The 17,764-nt window shown below is 37.5% G+C and overlaps 2 protein-coding genes across 5 annotated transcripts; both read left to right on the forward strand.

Annotated features, from left to right (window-relative positions):
* The first annotated feature begins 1,664 nt into the window (after positions 1-1,664).
* Positions 1,665-3,734, forward strand: prr13 (proline rich 13). Its single transcript, XM_079242656.1, has 4 exons — positions 1,665-1,738; positions 2,234-2,299; positions 2,388-2,860; positions 3,264-3,734. The coding sequence occupies exons 2-4, from the start codon at positions 2,284-2,286 to the stop codon at positions 3,306-3,308; spliced, it is 534 nt and encodes a 177-aa protein (XP_079098782.1). The 5' UTR covers positions 1,665-1,738; positions 2,234-2,283; the 3' UTR covers positions 3,309-3,734.
* Positions 3,735-4,255: 521 nt separating this feature from the next.
* LOC306757704 (poly(rC)-binding protein 2) lies at positions 4,256-16,637 on the forward strand. Of its 4 annotated transcripts, none has more exons than XM_079242827.1 (13): positions 4,256-4,398; positions 5,607-5,729; positions 6,705-6,728; positions 6,832-6,864; positions 7,043-7,159; positions 7,239-7,370; positions 7,523-7,651; positions 7,866-7,940; positions 8,532-8,573; positions 9,707-9,806; positions 10,132-10,184; positions 12,240-12,409; positions 15,650-16,637. In XM_079242827.1, the coding sequence occupies exons 2-13, from the start codon at positions 5,661-5,663 to the stop codon at positions 15,684-15,686; spliced, it is 981 nt and encodes a 326-aa protein (XP_079098953.1). In that variant the 5' UTR covers positions 4,256-4,398; positions 5,607-5,660; the 3' UTR covers positions 15,687-16,637. The 4 variants fall into 4 exon arrangements, with proteins under 4 accessions (XP_079098953.1, XP_079098954.1, XP_079098956.1 ...); XM_079242828.1 differs by having other exon boundaries at positions 9,734-9,806; XM_079242830.1 differs by lacking the exon at positions 15,650-16,637 and adding an exon at positions 13,085-15,641 and having other exon boundaries at positions 9,734-9,806.
* Positions 16,638-17,764: the final 1,127 nt, after the last annotated feature.

Consider the following 17,764-nt stretch of genomic DNA (forward strand, 5'->3'; position numbering starts at 1 on the left):
AGACCTCGGTCTGGATTACAGTAATTGGGCCTTGATCTCATACTCTCACTAGAACGGTTTATAGCCGAGTACGAAATGACTGTGATGAGAATCCAAAATCCGAGACCTTGTTCCTCAGCTAATATTGACATCCCTAATTAAATCCAAATTTCATTAAATAAATATAGGCTTTTTGTTTATTTATTTATTTTCCAATTATGTGACGACCCCCCTGAAATCCTCTTGGGACTCCTGTGGGGGTAAGGACCCCCAATTTGGCAAAGGCTGAGCAACAAGAAGTGGCTGGGGAGAAGGCCGTCTGGTTCTCTTCTTAAACACCTGCCCTGGGAACCGATTTGGATAAGCAGAATAAAATGGAAGGAAGGGATGGATAGTAAACATACATACTATACTGAAATATGTAACTTTGAAAGTCATGCAGTGTAAAAAATAAATTAAATATAAAAAAAGCTTAACAATTTATGTTAAACCCAGTAAGCTACATTTGTAGCTACAGCTGTCCAGAAGCAGACTGAATGACCTTTCTGACCACCATAAAAAAATCATTCACACTTGTGCAGCTGTGTGGTTGACACTGTTTTATAAAAGCTTTATGAGCATCAGTCTAACTGTATGTCAAAACTCAATCTCTTGAGTTATGACAAGCAATAATTTCTAATGGTTTTCATTAAGAAATTTACATCAAATTTAGCAATTGTACACTATTTTAATTCTTTGGCCATGTAAAGAATTTTGGGTTATGTTTCAGTGATGAGAACTAATAATTTTAGAATGATATTTAACCAAATTATGTCACAAGCAACATGTATTTTCTAAAGAAGTGATTAGTTACTTGTGAAAGATTAGGTTAATATATTAAAATTGTGTTTATAATATTTAAGTTCATAAGCTAAGCAGTGAGAAAGTGTTTAGAATTAATTATTTTGTCATCATTGCATTTTGATGTCCCTATCAGAATATTAATAAGAATGAATAATAAAATTAATGATGAGAAAATTCCATGAAGCCGCTACATTCTCTTTGTATTATTGTCTGTGTAATGGCACATTTTCACAGTTCATACTCAGTGTAAGGCACCATTAGCAAAAAGCCTTTGTTGTCTGTATAACACTATTATATTTTTTCATTGCTATGACAAAGTGTTGAACAATTCTGATACCAAGGTATTTAAATAAAAGATTTCGGTTTCTTTAAATACAACCTTGCTTACTCTATCTTAATACATCAAACTGGATGCCGTGAAAAAAAGCCCTTTAATAAACATGATTTTAATTGCAAAACAACTTTTGTCTTGTTATGTGAATTCAAGAATTCAAGAAAACAATGCAGTATCTTCTGAATTTCAAAGAAGCTTCACTCTAGGTACCATGCATTGTATGTTTGTTTGGCGAACCTGACTCATAATATAATGTTGCATGTGTTTCAAAGGTTTAAATACTATTATTACCATTCAGATGGGTATGTGTCATAGGTGACCCCCAACTGACGCCTACCTCTCAAAACATAACTCTGAATGGTCGTGAGAGATCACTGTGTTTTTTTGTGCCACAGAAACGAGCAGATCTCTTCTCTGGCCTCAGGCCATTGCATAATGCGTAAACAATGTGCGTGTGCTCACGCGGGGGGTGTGGCTTCCTGGTGCATTTTTCTGTAGCTTCCGTGCAGCACAACGCGGAAGACATCCGAAGCGGTGAAGTTCTGAGGAGCTCAGCGAGTACAGCAAAGTTGACTTAATCAGGTAAATCGAAGTTATCTTATGGCTATGATGGTAGGTATGTGGGGGATTAAGTAAGGACTGACAGCAGTCATATGTCAAATCAATGTTTTGTTTAGTTCTTTTGGGGTGGCCTACGCTTAAATGGAGAAAGTGTTGCGAAATATAGACTGCTTTCACAATTTATACATCATATTATATCATGTTGTAGTTTATGGTTTGATTAGTTTCGACTATCTTATAGTTGTCATACGACTCAAAACAAACTACAAACATTACACCATCATACTAGTTTACATCTATTTCAAGGCAAGAGTCTTATGAGACTGTACTGTTTTCGGTGTCTAGTCTAGTATATCTATACCTGCATTTTCTATCATAGTATTTAGCTTCACATTATTTAATTGTGATATGAAGTAATACAGCTGTAATTTAAATGTGCTCAAACTAAAGATCCACTGTTTAGTTTTATACTCCATATTTATGATTTAACTGCATTAACTATGTTTATTTCCACAGGAGTTTGTGAGACCTTAAGTTTTAATCTTCTTGCATTGATTAACAAAACCATGTGGCCAAATCAAGGTAGGATTCCACACATAACTAGTTTTTAAACTACTTTCGAATAAAGCAATTCTGTAGCATTGTCTATTTGTGCCTTTATCTGTATCAGGTCCCCTTCCTCCTGTTGGTCCACCAAACCCTGCTTTCCCTCCTGGCTATAACCCTGCAAACCCCTCTGTTCCTCCACCCGGTGTTTTCCCTCAGCCTCCACACCATACATATCCAGCTGGTCAATACCCAGCAGGGATGAACCCAGCCATAGGCCCATGTGCTCCTCCAGGGATGATGCCTTATGGTGCTCCTGGACCTCATCCTTATCCTATGGCTCCAGGTGGATATCCAGCTGTCCCTCCTGCAGGTGTTTACCCAAGTCAATACCCGCACTCTCCAAAAGGAGGTCACCACAAAGGTCATCACAAAGGTCATAATCCAGGAGGGTTAAATCCCATGACTGGAGGATTGGCAGGAATGGGAATGGGAATGGGTATGGGTCTGGTTGGACACAAAGCCCATAAGAAGATGAAGAAAAAGATGAAGAAAGCACATAAGGTGCACAAGCACGGGCACCACAAACATGGCAAGGTGAGGTTGGGTTAGAATGTAAAATAGTATGATAGTTGTTTGAAGTGGTCCATCCTACTGCTAAAATGATAATGCTAACACTAAAAACTCTTAGTAGTGGAGAAACACTGTCACTTAATAGCTCTGATGCAGTCATCATGACTCATCAAATACAAAATGATCCACCTGTTTAGTGCCCCTAAATTCTAGACCGGTAGAGATTTTGTCCATATTTTGCACTTGACAAGTGTTAGTTTTGACACAGCTTTTATGATCACATGAGCTTATCTGCTGTCTGAGTGATGGAAGGGTATTGTCATCTTCGCATGGAAAATCTAGCTTTTGCCAATTGCATCATGTTTTAAATCTCAGATTAAACATTTTAATGGTAAAATGTGTATGATCTTTTTTTCTTTGTTCACAGAGCTCCAGCAGTAGCAGCAGCAGCAGCAGCAGCGACTCGGATTGAGGCTTCCAGATCAGTATTTCACCTTAACAGAAATGCTGCTTCCCACAAGTGCAGCCCAGTTATTAACTACAAATATACAAAATGGACTTCTTTAACTTTTAAACTGTGTTGCAGCAGAATTGCAGTGTTTTATATAACTTGCATCATCTATTTATAACACTAAAAATACATGGACACAAGCTGTTGCTGAGAATATCACATCAATCTAGTTTTCAACTTTATCTGAATTCAGTTACTGTTAAAGTTTTGTTGCACAGTTTTGACTTCTGAGATTTGTCGCAATCCTAATGTGTAGACTACAGTTTAAATTTTTAACTTTGTTTTTCATAACTAAAAGGAAAATATAATTACTACATAAAATCAGTACTACATAAGTGGAGAATGGTGGCTTTTTTTTTTTTTTTTTTAAATAAATGCATAATGTAACACAATCAAATGCAATTCAACCTGCTCAATAAATAAATCTGAAGAAACTGTCTGGAAACTTTTTTTTTTCCCCCATGCAGTTTGTGGTCACTCCCTGGATATTAAATATGCATTGTTGTAGTAAGCATCACGCCCACTAGTGGTTATTTAATCTTCTTCTTTTTTTTCTTTTTTTTTTTTTTAAATCTTAATTTATTATTATGAATAAATACAATAACAGTGACAAATCATGCATGTATCTTACAGTAAACCTACTAAAGTATCAATTGAACATTTCCAAAAAACAAAACAGACTCTTTTTGTTTAGGAGCTTTAGACTTATGAAACACGTTTGTTTTATACATTATAACCATTATTTTCAATTATATCATTTTATGTAACCTGCCAGTATGCATCATAAGAACTCGTACGAAAAATCGTGCGTTTTAGGGTATCCACGGGTCTGTTTCAGGGCGTGGGGTTTGTGATGGGTGAAGGGGGAAAGTTCAGAGGTTATAATTTTGTTGTCTTTGTGAAAAGGAGTGGAGCTCGATCTCACATCACTCTTCCCTCTTCCCCGAGTCCTTTCTAAACTCTCCCCCGGGTCTCTACCCTCCCAAACCTCTCCCCTTCTACCCTTACAACCCCAACCCTTCCCCCAATCACTTAACAGCGCACAAATCAGGTGAGTTTTAATTTGATGCCAAGTTTTTTTTATTTATTTTTGTCTTTACGACCAGAAGTAGCGGAAAGAAATCGCGCGCAGTAGCTAGCTAACGTCTACGCAGCGTGCTAACAGGCCGCGTGGTGATGAGCACGCAGTCTCCGTTTAGATCGATTCATTTAGCTTAGCTTAGTATCCACGACGTAGTAATTTCATGTTGCTTTTAGAATGAATGTCCTCTGTTTATCACGTGAACTGCTTAAAAGGGTACCAAAATACATGAACACAAATGCTGCCAATATTTAATAAAGTGTTAGTATTTTGACGGATAAAGCTCAGCATCGAGTTAGTTTGTCGTAAGAAGCGCACGCATGCTCCATTCATTACCTCAACTCGGATAGCAACCATAATGCTAACAGACTTACTACTAGCTTTAACCATTAAATGGTCTATCTGTTCACCGAAAAGCATCACAAGAACAAGCTAGACATTTACTTTGAATTTAAAACGTTTGGTTGTTACATAAGCTATTCAGTCGACCTGATAAGGGGAGATTTGATAACTGGGCGTACTTTAAACTTGTTTCTAAGCTAACGATGAGGGCGTTGTTAGCATATGCTCTTATGTTTCTTCCAACTTGCTTATTGATGGATTCAGTGCAAAATCAGTGTCCTGTGGACATATGACTGGCAATAGACAGATTCCCCCCAAACCAAACCAGTCCAAGTAGGCTACTAACCAGTACGCATAATTTTAAACGATAAAATATGTCCCCAATTAAAAGTGTTTATTGATGTTGATAATATTTTTCATTTGATAAATCAAGTACGTTCTTTATATTTGTATAGGTTTGCCCGAATTGTAGTTACATGTCTATAGTGACATGCTGGTGTAGCAAGATGACACTGAATGATACATGGTATTCAGAAACTATTAAACAGCATGCTTTATGTGTTGTCGACCTTTTAAACTGTGACCTTGTGACATTGTTATATCTTTATGCAATAAGACTTAAAGATGCACCTTTCTGTTCATTCCTAATTGGTCATGAAATTCTGTTAGCCTAATGGAGACAGTAAATGCTTGCCTGAGTTATGGTAATTGGTTGTAATTATCTTGTTTGTAGTCTCTTAAGATCGTGTGGAAAGGCCACCTTACATAGATTTTGTCATTAACTGCATCACAGTGTGTTTACATGTTCACATGTAAATTTTGTCTACATCTCTTAGATCCATCTCAGTGACCAAAACCACAGTTCGATACTGAAGGGTACAGTTGCAGTTATGGACTCCGGTGTGATTGAAGGCGGGCTCAATGTCACCCTTACCATTAGGTTGCTCATGCACGGGAAGGTGAGGTCAATATTTGTCAAAAACTCTTTCGGGAAGTATATTCTTTTTTTCTTTTTTTTTTTTTTTTTTGTAAATAGTCTTATTACTTCATATTCTTCAGGGACAATAGCTTGTATGGGATGAGTAAAGGCATTTGGCAGTCAATGGGAGCCTATATCTCAAAACAAAATGGAATATTGTTTTCTCATATGACTTAATTGGCTCCCCTACCAACAGGACTGTAATTACTTTTAATAAATGTTAATCAGTGCTTGATGTGATGTTCTTAAGTCAGTATTTGCAAAGAGCATAACAATTCTGGTAAATCAGCAGTTATATCAACTGTAACTTCATAGCAGTGGAAATTTCTCTGTCCTTTTTCTTGACACACCAGCTGGTTTGTTACATAGCACCATCTGGGAAGTCCTCAGTTGAAACTGGTTGGAAGAGGGCAGGCACTTTCAAATAATTAGTTGGCATGTGATTGGATTCACCATCTGTCTATTACAGTATAACCCAGGCAAGGTTTTAACCAATTAAATCAATGCAGTTCAGTAAGATGGTAAAATTCGCTTTTGTCAGGGCAAACTGATCGATGTTTTCACCGTTGTTCTTTGGTCTTATTTCAATGAGAAAGTCCTGACATGGGTGTTTAAGATGGATATTGTTATGATTGTGATGATCTGACCCTTGTGGAACTCTTCCTTCCATTATCATTCTTCCCTAATGTCATCAAATAATGAGAGAAGCTTTTATCACTGTCACACATTTGAAAATGAACAACCAGGGGCATTGCATTTCTCTTTGGCAGTGAGAAGTTCCACAATAGCTTTTCAAACAGCTGAGAGGCCAAAAACCAATTGTTACATCCATTAACGATCATAAGAAGACAGCTTCTGGAGAACATATGTTTATAAATAACTTTTTAAGATCATATTGCATGTGTTACTGAGTGTTTGTTCTCAATCAAACATTTTTTCTCTGTTTTTATTTTAGGAAGTCGGAAGCATTATTGGAAAGGTAAACTGTCACTAATTATTCATAAATGAAATAGTCTCTTATTACTTGAACACTTGTCTGTTTTCAAGTGATACAGAATTAATTTTGGATTCTCTGCTAATAGAAAGGTGAATCTGTGAAGAAGATGAGAGAAGAGGTGAGGTCCTAAATCTCTACTGTATTGCTGTGGTTATAGTGGATCACAACAGCAAGTCATGTTATTGAATATTTTGGACTGCAAATTCAGATTTTAGAGCCCCTTTTTGCTAGAGTGTTTATAACCCCTTAACAAATGGGCCTCTTTAATATTTTTTGCTTTTTCTCTTTGGCTGTAGAGTGGGGCTCGCATCAACATCTCTGAGGGCAATTGCCCTGAGAGGATTATTACTTTGGCAGGTCCAACCACTGCCATCTTCAAGGCATTTTCCATGATCATTGAGAAGCTGGAAGAGGTGGGTTTTGAGTTTGCAGGTCAGCACTGAGCAGCCCACCAACAAATTGGTGTAACTTAACTGCGTGTATGTTTGCTAGGATATAAGCAGCTCAATGTCAAACAGCACAGCTACCAGCAAGCCCCCAGTGACTCTGCGCATTGTCGTACCTGCCAGCCAGTGTGGCTCCCTCATTGGGAAAGGTGGCTGCAAAATCAAGGAAATTCGAGAGGTGTGTGTAACAATATGCAGCATAATTCCTGAAAAGAAAGAGTTCTCTTCAGCTGCAGTTGTTCTCTAATTAATTAATCTATGACTGAGCCCAGATAATGGTGCATAATAAGTCTAAGCTGGTTTAGTTTTTTCTGCATTTGTTTGTTGCAGTCAACCGGTGCTCAGGTACAAGTGGCAGGAGATATGCTCCCAAACTCCACAGAGCGTGCCATCACCATTGCTGGCACTCCCCAGTCAATAATTGAGTGTGTAAAGCAGATCTGTGTGGTCATGCTTGAGGTAAGTGGACTCTAGAAGCAGTGAAGCAAATGAAGTTGCAGCTGTTTCAGTGTATGATGCATTTTAAGATTGCATTTTCTCTGAGCTTTCAGCTACTTTGTGGCGATGTGGATGGGCATATATTTAAACAGATTTTGTAATTATTTTCCAGAATATGCATCTTGTAGGTTAGATTGATATTAATGTATTAATACATACTTTGTCTCCTGTACAGTCCCCCCCAAAGGGGGTCACTATCCCCTACCGACCCAAGCCTTCAGGATCACCTGTCATCTTTGCAGGCGGACAGGTATAAGTCACACATCCTATGGACAAAGGATTTCTGTTGGGATGAAGCCATTACTTCAATTTTTTGCCAGATTGCTTTCTATAGTCATGAGATCCATATTGAAAAATATGGCATATAGCTAATCCTTAGCACAAGACATCATGACTTCCCTAGAGTCTTCTGGGACTTTTTTAGTGGTGGATTTCTTTCCCCTCAACAAAAGTTCATTTCACAGTGTTGGGCTTTAAGTTTTAGGAAGAAGGTGGTCTGTTTTCCTCTAATTCTGGTCTGAACCTGAACACTTTCTAGTGCTTGTTTTCTTCATATCACAAGATCTTTTTATCTTACTAAATACTCTTGAGGAAAAAAAAACTTTCTTTTTGGAGTTTCCTTGATTCTGCTTTTATGTCACTAAGGGTTTCTCTCTTCCCAGAAGCGTGGAGATTTTGGACAAGACATCCGTGTTGATAGTCTTTTGATAATTTTAATTCAGTTAAAGCTTTGATATGCTGTAGTCTCGAGAGATACTTGAAGATCAGGAGTGACATATATTCAGTTGCCCAACAAAATCACATGTGGGGCCTTTGAAAGCTTTGTTTTCATATGTTTCAGGCATATGCTGTACAAGGACAGCACGCGATCCCACAACCAGATGTAAGTTCAGTAGACATTTTTACATGACCCTCTCCACCACTTCTCCCACCATCAATAAAAACTGTCCTCTCCAACATGGTGAACATCCCATATCAAGTTTTGCAGCCTGTAACTGTTGCTGAACTTACCCCCCCCCCCCCCCCCCCCCCCCAATACTCACACCTGATCAATCCCACCCCAACCCAACCACTTCCAACAAAAATGAAGTTTTTTGTTTTTAACATTTAGAGATCATTGTCACAGTATTTCATATTTGTGTAGTTTTTCGTTGACCGGCAGTCAGTTAATCTAATTGACATCTGTTGTTTGTGTTTGTCCAGACTCTCCACTGTACCACGAATAATAATCTGTCCCTGCTGCTCTTCTTTTTTCTTAATTTTTTCCCCCTCTTTGTGCAGCCCTGTTTCACATCTCATTTATCAGTCTGTCCTAAATGAACACATTTCCACTCTTATAATTTTGTGCTCTGGTCTCTTGTTGTCTAATGAAAAATAAATCTTTCTCTCTCTTTCTCTCTTTTTAAATGAGCTCCATCAAGAGCAATGGATGTGATAGATCGTCTGTGATTAGTCTTAACTGCTGGTATCGGAGCAGGGAACTACTAATCAATCAATAATTATGCAACAATTATGTTTATATATTTTTTAAGACTTTTTATGTGATTAATTTACAAAAGTTTTGTTTACTAAACCAGAAATCCCTTTATAACAGGGAGCTATAATCAAGCAATCATCCGTAGCTAAAGTTGTAACTACTTCAGTTCATGCTATTTTAGTGTTGGTTAGGAAATCGTCCACATAGTGAGAGTCCCTACCTTGTGTATTGGGACTTTGTTTTGACCGAGGAAACAGCAAGAAATCTTTACCAAGAGAAGCATCCTGCACTTGAGAGGAATACCTTTTGGGTATCTTGCATAGACAAGCCATAAAACACACTGACCATCAGACACCAGTGATCCATGTTAATCTTTGTGTGAGGATAACAGATGCACATGCAACAAAACTGAGTATCAAATCGTTCTGGTATTTAGAGCTGCTGTCTGTACTGACTGCAAATTTTATTCTGTTTTCCCCTCTTCCTGTGTTTTCCATTTCCTCCATTTCTTTCCCTGCCTCTTCCCCTCACTCTCACAGTCTTCATCTGCTGCTATTTCTCCACAGCTCACCAAGCTTCACCAGCTGGCTATGCAGCAGAGCCCTTTTCCCATTGCACCAAGCAACCAGGGATTCACTGGTATGCAGCACAACAAGGCCTATGGGCTTTCACTGCAACATTTTAACTTGTCAGGCTCAGATTTTTTTAAATTCTCCAGCTGCACACATAAAAATGCTAACGCATTTAGTACTCGTGAACATCCAGTTTTGCAACTTGCAGAAGTCAAGGTGCCATCGACTAAAAGAGGAGCATATGGATGTAGCTGACCCCTCACAGATGATGTTGTTTAATGTCATTAAAAAGGATTACATCTTGATTTTTAATATTTGGTGCCATTTAAATCCTCCTGCAAAATTGTTTTAGCGTTAATTGGATGTATTTTTTTTTTCATTTTCTCTGTTAGGGATAGATGCTTCTGCTCAAACCAGTTCTCATGAGATGACCATTCCAAATGATGTAAGTGTTACATGAAACTCTTTTTAACAAAAACTCAATAGTGTCATTTCCAGTTATGCCACATGAATGTTAGTCACTTTACAATGTGGTTGAATATTCAAATCTTTTGTCATTTTAGTCTTCACTGTAGACTGATAAGTTACCCTTGCCTAAGTGAAACTGGCACACAGTTAGATTCAGTTAGCAATTTTATCTGCGGACCAATAGGCAGCAGTTTTCCAAACATTATACTAAAAGAGGTATGTGAAACACATTACCTTATAAACTATGTGGGTGTTAACTGTCTGAAGCAGTATATATTTTTCCTCTTTAAAACAGATCACTTGCTAATTTCATACCTTATCTTCATGTGTAGGTACTGAATACCAAGTAGCTCCAGGGTGGGGAGTGTTTATTGCAAAATTTAGTCACCGTGCCCAAGTTACCCAAGATTGTAGATAATATTTTAATCATTAGACCTCCTAAAGGAAGTTTGATTTGCTGGGTATTGTTGTTCAGCAAGCTCTCAATTTAGCAAAACTGTTTGTGAGTTTCCTTAGATTTCAAATTTTGGACTTGTGCACATTTATCCACAAAGTACAAGAAGTGTAGTTACTAATGTTAAAGAATGTGCTCAGAGATCACATCACGGTCAGTAATGTAGTCTGTAAAGGGATCCGTATTGTTTATGTCCTTACTTGGTAACATGACCTTGTTTCCCCATGTCAGGTCCTTTTCAGTTTCTTCTTTCCCATGTTTTCGTTTTTGTTGTCAATTGGATTTCACAGTAACAGGTAACATGGACATGTAATAGGATGATGCTAGTCTTGTTCCAAATTTAAAGAGGTGTTGACTCAGGGTGAGACGATTTGCTGTTTAATTGATGCAATTAAGTGATACGGCATGTGCAGATTTAATAGCAATTCATAAATATTTAAAAAAAAAAAAAAAAGACTAGTTTACAAAACTGGTAAATGAGAGTTTAAGTGTGTTAATGCCTTAAAGTGTGGCAGGAGCATGAACATTGCAAGTGCCACCTGGACATTGAAGTCTGTCTTTCCAAAGTGTCTTGGGTGGCAAACTGTAAACAATAGAGATAACAAGACAGCTAGCTTTTCAGCCAATGTAACTGAGTGTGAGATTTATGCATCAAGTTTAAAGGCTAGCAATTGGAAACGTGGTGTATATAGAAATCAAAAAGGACAAGGCATGAACATGACTTACTTAAGATAAAATGTAATACTACAAACGTGACAGCAGCGCGTGCATTCCCAGCTAAGGTTATAGTAGGAGACTAAGCTGCCGATGTTCTGTCAGTTTGGCATACGTTGTCTGAACAGCATACCAAAGCTTTGTCTGGCGGTTAAGAATATTTTATCAAAACAATATAACTATGAATGCTGTTTTGATAAGTTATAATAGTATTTACAATTAGAATTTTTTTTTTTAGCAATAGTAATTTGAAAGTTAATCATTAAAACATTAAATTTCACACAATTTAGGAGAAGGCACCGGTTGGTAACAAGTCTTTGCCAATATGTATTCAAAAACATTACAGTCTCATTTGCAAAATGATTAACAGAAACAAACTTTATAACTACAGTCTCAGACACTTTGTTTGGGTTTTCTAGTGCATTTTGTCTCGAGCTTAGTCATTTAAGAGATGCACTTAAGCAATGTGTGATTATTTTGCAATGTAATCCACAAAACTAACTGACTGTGGCTTCACAGCCGACGCAATTTCGGAATAGTCAGCGTTATGCAGAACTGGTGGGTCATTTCCGGTTTTCTGTGTACATTAACAAACATTTAGCTATTTTCACAATGCATGCCACACTGACAGAATTCCTGGTTGCTAATAACTATTGTTAGCACATTTTTCCTGTTGATTCCGTGGAACAAGAAGGACATCATGTGAAAAATGTGTTAAATATGTGTTTCATTTATTCATGGTTTGACATTGGGGCATTGAAAATCCTAATAATCGTTAAATAATATAATCAAAGCACCCTGATAAAATTGTGAGTTTTAAAAAAAAAAAAACAAAAAAAAAAACTTTTCTGTTCTTTACTGTAGCTTATTGGATGCATCATTGGCCGCCAGGGAGCCAAGATCAACGAGATCAGACAAATGTCTGGTGCCCAGATCAAGATTGCAAACCCAGTGGATGGATCAACTGACCGCCAGGTTACCATCACAGGGTCACCTGCCAGCATCAGTCTGGCAGAGTACCTCATCAATGCCAGGTGAGATGAGCACAGTCATAGATGCAAAAGAAAAACATTTGAGGGTAGCTTTTGCTGTGACATGTTTTGTCCCACTTCAAGCTATTTGTATGTGCCAGAGGAGCTGAAGTGACACATTACTCTGTAAATGTGAAAAGAAAATAGACATTCTAGATTTTAACACTGCTTTGCGATGCTGTTGTGCTGGATCAAATTTCTCAATATAATAAGATAACAGTAAAATTAAATATTTTCTGTACCTTATTTGGTGCACACAGATAACTTCTTTCCAAACTACATCTGTTTCTCTAGTTCCGATTCATTTTCAGGTACAGATTTTTTAAATTTTTTTATTGAAGGCTTTTTTTTATTAAAAAAAAAGAAACGTTAACTAATCATATCGGTTATGAAGGTTGCTAGCTTTGTATTTGTGTGAATTCACTTTTTCTGCCCTTTTCTCCCACATTGATCCATCACTACAGACATGATTAAATCTTTTTCTTTCATTTTTATTCATGCATTAATTTAGAAAGAAGCTTACTGCCTTTTGGTCACATCCCTGAGTGATTTTTATCCCCCACACCTGACCCCATCCCTCCTCCTACCCCCTAACTTCCCCCGACCCATTGCTCACCAGCCTGCCCTGTGACCCATCCCGACTGTGTTGTCCCTCTCTCCTTGTCTCTCTTTCTACAGTGTAGAGTCCTCTAAACCTCCTTCCTCCTCCTCCTCCTCCTTGAACCCTGAACAGACCAGCTTGTGCCCTCCCTCCACCTCTACTACTACTACCACTACTACTACTACTACTACTACCACCACCACCTCCTCTGCTGCTACCTCCTCCTTCCCCTCCTCTTCTTCCTCCTCTTCCTCCTGTGTGGTGCCCCCCACAGCCTCCATTCCTCTGTCCTTGTTGGCTCCAGGGCCACCTCCTCCCTCTTCTACCTCCTCCTCTTCTTCCTCCTCCACTGATTCCCTGCTCCCCAGCTCTCCTGCCTGTGTGTCAAGTCTCCTCAGTCTCAAGCCCCTGCCTCTTCTGGCCCTCCATGTTGTCAGCGGGGCCAGTAACACCCCTCACTCAATCCCCACTGAGCCCAAAGTGGCCCCTGAGCTGGGCTCCAAGTCTAAAAGACGAAGGCTCTCCCCTTACTAACGCAGGAAACATAAGTCATCTACTACTAAAGTGCGGACAATGCTTTTTGTCTGTACCTGCACTTGCTTTTGTATCAGGCTGCGCCATGCCTCGCTAATGACAGAAAGCAGCCCCTCGTTTAAAAACCAGAGATGTTTGATGCCATATTTATAAAATGTAGCTTGATTTTACCTTTCTCTTAAAGAAATGTTGAGTGCATTATATTTTTGATGACTTGAACTTAGCATGGACAGGGAATTATACTAATTTATTGAAGTGTTTTTCAGTTTGTGTAAGCTCTGCTCAGGTAGCAGCTCTCTTAAGATGTCACTTTGTATTTAATTAGTTTCCTTGTAGCTAATTTTAAGTGACTGTTGTTGACTGACCTAGTGGAGTGTAATTTTTTTTAAGCTTACGTAAGAATCATATAACTTTTAATTCAAGGTTTATCTGCCCTCAGGTATCAAAACCACCAAATCATACTTGGGTCATATAAGAATACAAGATTATCCATTGGCTCAACATAATGCCCCTCCATTAAAAAAACAAAAAAAAACCCCCAAAATAATTAAATTCTAATTAAGCAATTTGTTTAATTATTGTATGTGATCACATTCTTAAAACATGTAAAACAGTATTAAATCTAAATATTAAATCACTGCTTAGCTCACCATATGATGGAGTGGAGTGAAACTGGTGTGAAACTTTCAGCTGGCACTGATTTAAGGATAACAAAGGAAAGAAAACCTGCTTCTCACTTATAGGGATGGGAACTTGGGACTGTTTTGAGTTTGTTTTAAGTTTTTTTTTGTTTGTTTTTAGCATCATGCACCTCTCAATCAGTTCTATTGGTTTTGGTAGGTGCAGAAAAATAGAACTTGTTGTAAATTAAGTGTCATGCACAGGTGTCAAGTATGTATTTAATGGCAGACTCGGGAATGATACTTACAGGCTCACCACAAATTAGCACACCATGTTCTTATACAATAACCAGCAAAAGGCACAGAGTCAGACATCACCAGTTTTGCTCTCTTGGTTATTTAATTTCCTGCCAAAGCAACATCTCTGCTCTGTAGCAGAATTAGCAGTAATTGGAGTAAGAATTTGTAATCTTGGGTCACTTTTTACAAAATATTCCATATCTGTTTTGCTATGTGACCAAAGACACAGAAAGACAATGTGAATGAGAACAAAAAGCCAGTTTTCTGAGTTATGAAGCTCAAAATAATTTGGAATTGTAAAGTTGCTTCCCAACTTACTTTTCTCAATGGCTTTGTATTTTATCTACAATGTATGGAGTTCATACAAGTATTTAAAACAAGCAGTGTTCTTGTTTTTCCTTAGAAAGCTGAATGAAGAGTAGATATGGGAGCTTGTAAAGTTATACATCCATAAGAAACCTCAATGATGTCCAAGATTTTGTCAGTTCCCATCCCTATTAAGTTACCATGTAAACGGTAGAGACTGCAGGAAAGGCCCCCTTTTTTTTTCTCTTTTGTATTACATGATGACAAAAATTCAAATCCAGCTATTGGCTGCGGGTTTTGTGGCTTTGTTTCAGTTAGCAAAAAAGTGCAAGTGTTTACTGCTCTGTTTCAAACGTGAAAATTTGTGGCATGTCCGAGTAATAATATGATGGGTTTTGGAGTGTTATGAATGATATACTTCAAACAGTTGATCAATAATCAGATAGATAAACAAAAAAGGGACAACAAATGAAAAATGGCTTGTTTCAGTCCTACTTTAAAAGATGCCATACCTGCTGTTTGCTCCGTATTGCAGTGTTTATGCAAAGCTGAGCCGAATAATCGCCTTTAACCATGAGTGGCATGGCTCCTCTGGCCCCGTACGAGACTATTTAAACACGGTCCCATATCCAAAACCAGTAAATATAATCTTTGAGATCTTGGTATTAAAGAATTTCTTGTTGTAGAAGTCCTCAAACTGCAAATCGTTTTTATCAGAGCCTAATTTTCCTGGTTAAAAGATTCAGATTATACTCTGTGTAGAAATTTAATATAAATATGTATTGTACAGTAATTGATATTGACATTTATCTTTTCTGTCTGATTGCATGCCTTCCTTTCTCTTCTTTTCTGGTCTCTGGGTGTCTCTGTCTGTTTCTCCAGGCTTTCCTCTGAGGCCACAGGATTGGCAGCCAACTGATAAGACACAGCATCTGCACTAAATCACACTTTTATATCATCGGGTACCATAAAGTGGTCAATGCAACTATCCAACTTCACTATATATATCATGTTGCCTCTTCCTCATTTCAGATGCCACTAATTTGATATGCAGAGGTTATTTATTTTATTTTTGTTTTGGTTTTAGGCAAAGGAAGAAAACAGTTAGGTTTTTAATTCCCTTTCTTGAGTCAAGTTGGAGATTTTAATGATTTGTTATTAGGTTTTTGTTTTTTTGTTTTTTAAATCTCTCTCTCGTTTCCCTTTTTATTTCTTTGCCATGACAGAAGAATAGAGTTGGAAAACTGATTAGGAAAATAGATTTAGTTCTGTACAGTAAAGTTTTTTTTTCTTTAAAAAAGGAAAAAGAAAAAAAGGCAAAAGAAAAAAATCAATCTAAAAATAAGAATAGTGACTGTTTTGTTCCATTTGTAAACTTTTTTTTTCCTCTCCCAGTTCCATAAGCCAGTCTGTCCATTACATGTCCAAACTTACTTTGAGCAACCTGCATCCTCTCCTTGTGCCACCTCTTCAACTGACGTGCTTGTAACCTGGATTACACCTGTGTCACTGATGAGACTAAGTAGCTGTACATGCACTGTCACTGAATATATTTGGTTATGATGACAAATGTTATAACACTCAAATGAATTTATTTAGATAATTTGAAATGTGTATTAAAAGGCATGTCACTTTTTTCCCCCTCTACATGCCACTCTGGTCCCCCTCCCAGTCCTGAGACCATGTGTTGATATTTTGCTGGGATGGGAGGTTTTGGGGTTTTGGGCTTGGCTCAAGGGATCGGAAGCAGAGGGTTGTCCTCGCTTATTTTGTATAGAATGATATATACTAAAAAAAAAAAAAAAAAAAAAAAAAAAAAAGTTTGAATATTTGTTTTAAAATGGAGGAATTATAATTTTTTTAAACAAAACTACCAAAGGGGGGGGGATTAACTCCTGGACACTGTTTTGTCTCATAACTGTGATGAGACTGAGAAGTGAGACCATGGATGCTCTGGAACTAGACAAAGAAAGGGTTGTGAGTTAACACTAGATTCCTGCTCTTTACTTTGCTAAAGTCAAAACTTGTTTTATTTTTATTTGCAGGAAATAAAAAAAAAAGTTTTGTGCACGTTTTTGGAGACTGTAGACCTGGGTGCCACAACATTGTTTAATAAAAATGCAGAAATAAAGATGTGAAATGCTCAAACCACAAATCCTCTCGAGAATTTTGTCGATTGTTGTAAGAATATTAAAGCAAGTTAAGAGTTTGCAAGTTTGAATTTTATTTTTTAACGGTTTCTTAAATATATTTATTGTACAGTTGTTATAATGCAGTATAAAATGACAACATTTCAGTTCAGAAGGTACTGTACCGCCACAACCACTAGGGGGCAGTAATTTTGCTTTTTGGCAACCTTTTACGCTGATGGAGGATATTTTAGCTTGAAATTTTGGGGCACAAATAGCTTTATTATACTTTACAGTTTTCAATAATAAACACCTGCCTTGACAAAAGGAAATAAAATGTTCTTTTTAGCTTATTGAATGACCTGATTGCAAGTGGATGAAATCTGCTGTTAAAAAGGGTCACTTCAGCAGACAATGTTGTCAAAGGGCATAAATGCATAAGCACCGGAATTCTACTCATTCTGTTTGTCGGGATGGTGGTCTCACACACAAGTAGAAAATGATCATTAGCAAGCTGACATGCCAACTTATGAGGACTGTGCCAGGCGAACTTACAGGCAATAAGTTCGTAAAGCTCCATTGTCTTTGTTTATGTGGAATGTTGACAAAATATTTCTAAAACTTCAGGGAAAAAAATAATCCATTGTTTCCATTATATTCAGAACATTAACATGATTTAATAAGTAAACTTTAATATGTAATATTTAATATGCCAAAAAATAACCACAAACCCCTTTGATTTAATTTGTAGGAAAAAAAAATAGAACCCACAGCAGAGGTTCAAAAGGGGACATTTATCTTGCACACTGGCACACTGTAAACTTTTGGAACTTGTGAGATAGACAACTGTGTAATGCTTAATATATCT

Source organism: Telmatherina bonti (assembly GCF_933228915.1).
Source record: "Telmatherina bonti genome assembly, chromosome: 6".
Lineage (NCBI taxonomy): Eukaryota > Metazoa > Chordata > Actinopteri > Atheriniformes > Telmatherinidae > Telmatherina > Telmatherina bonti.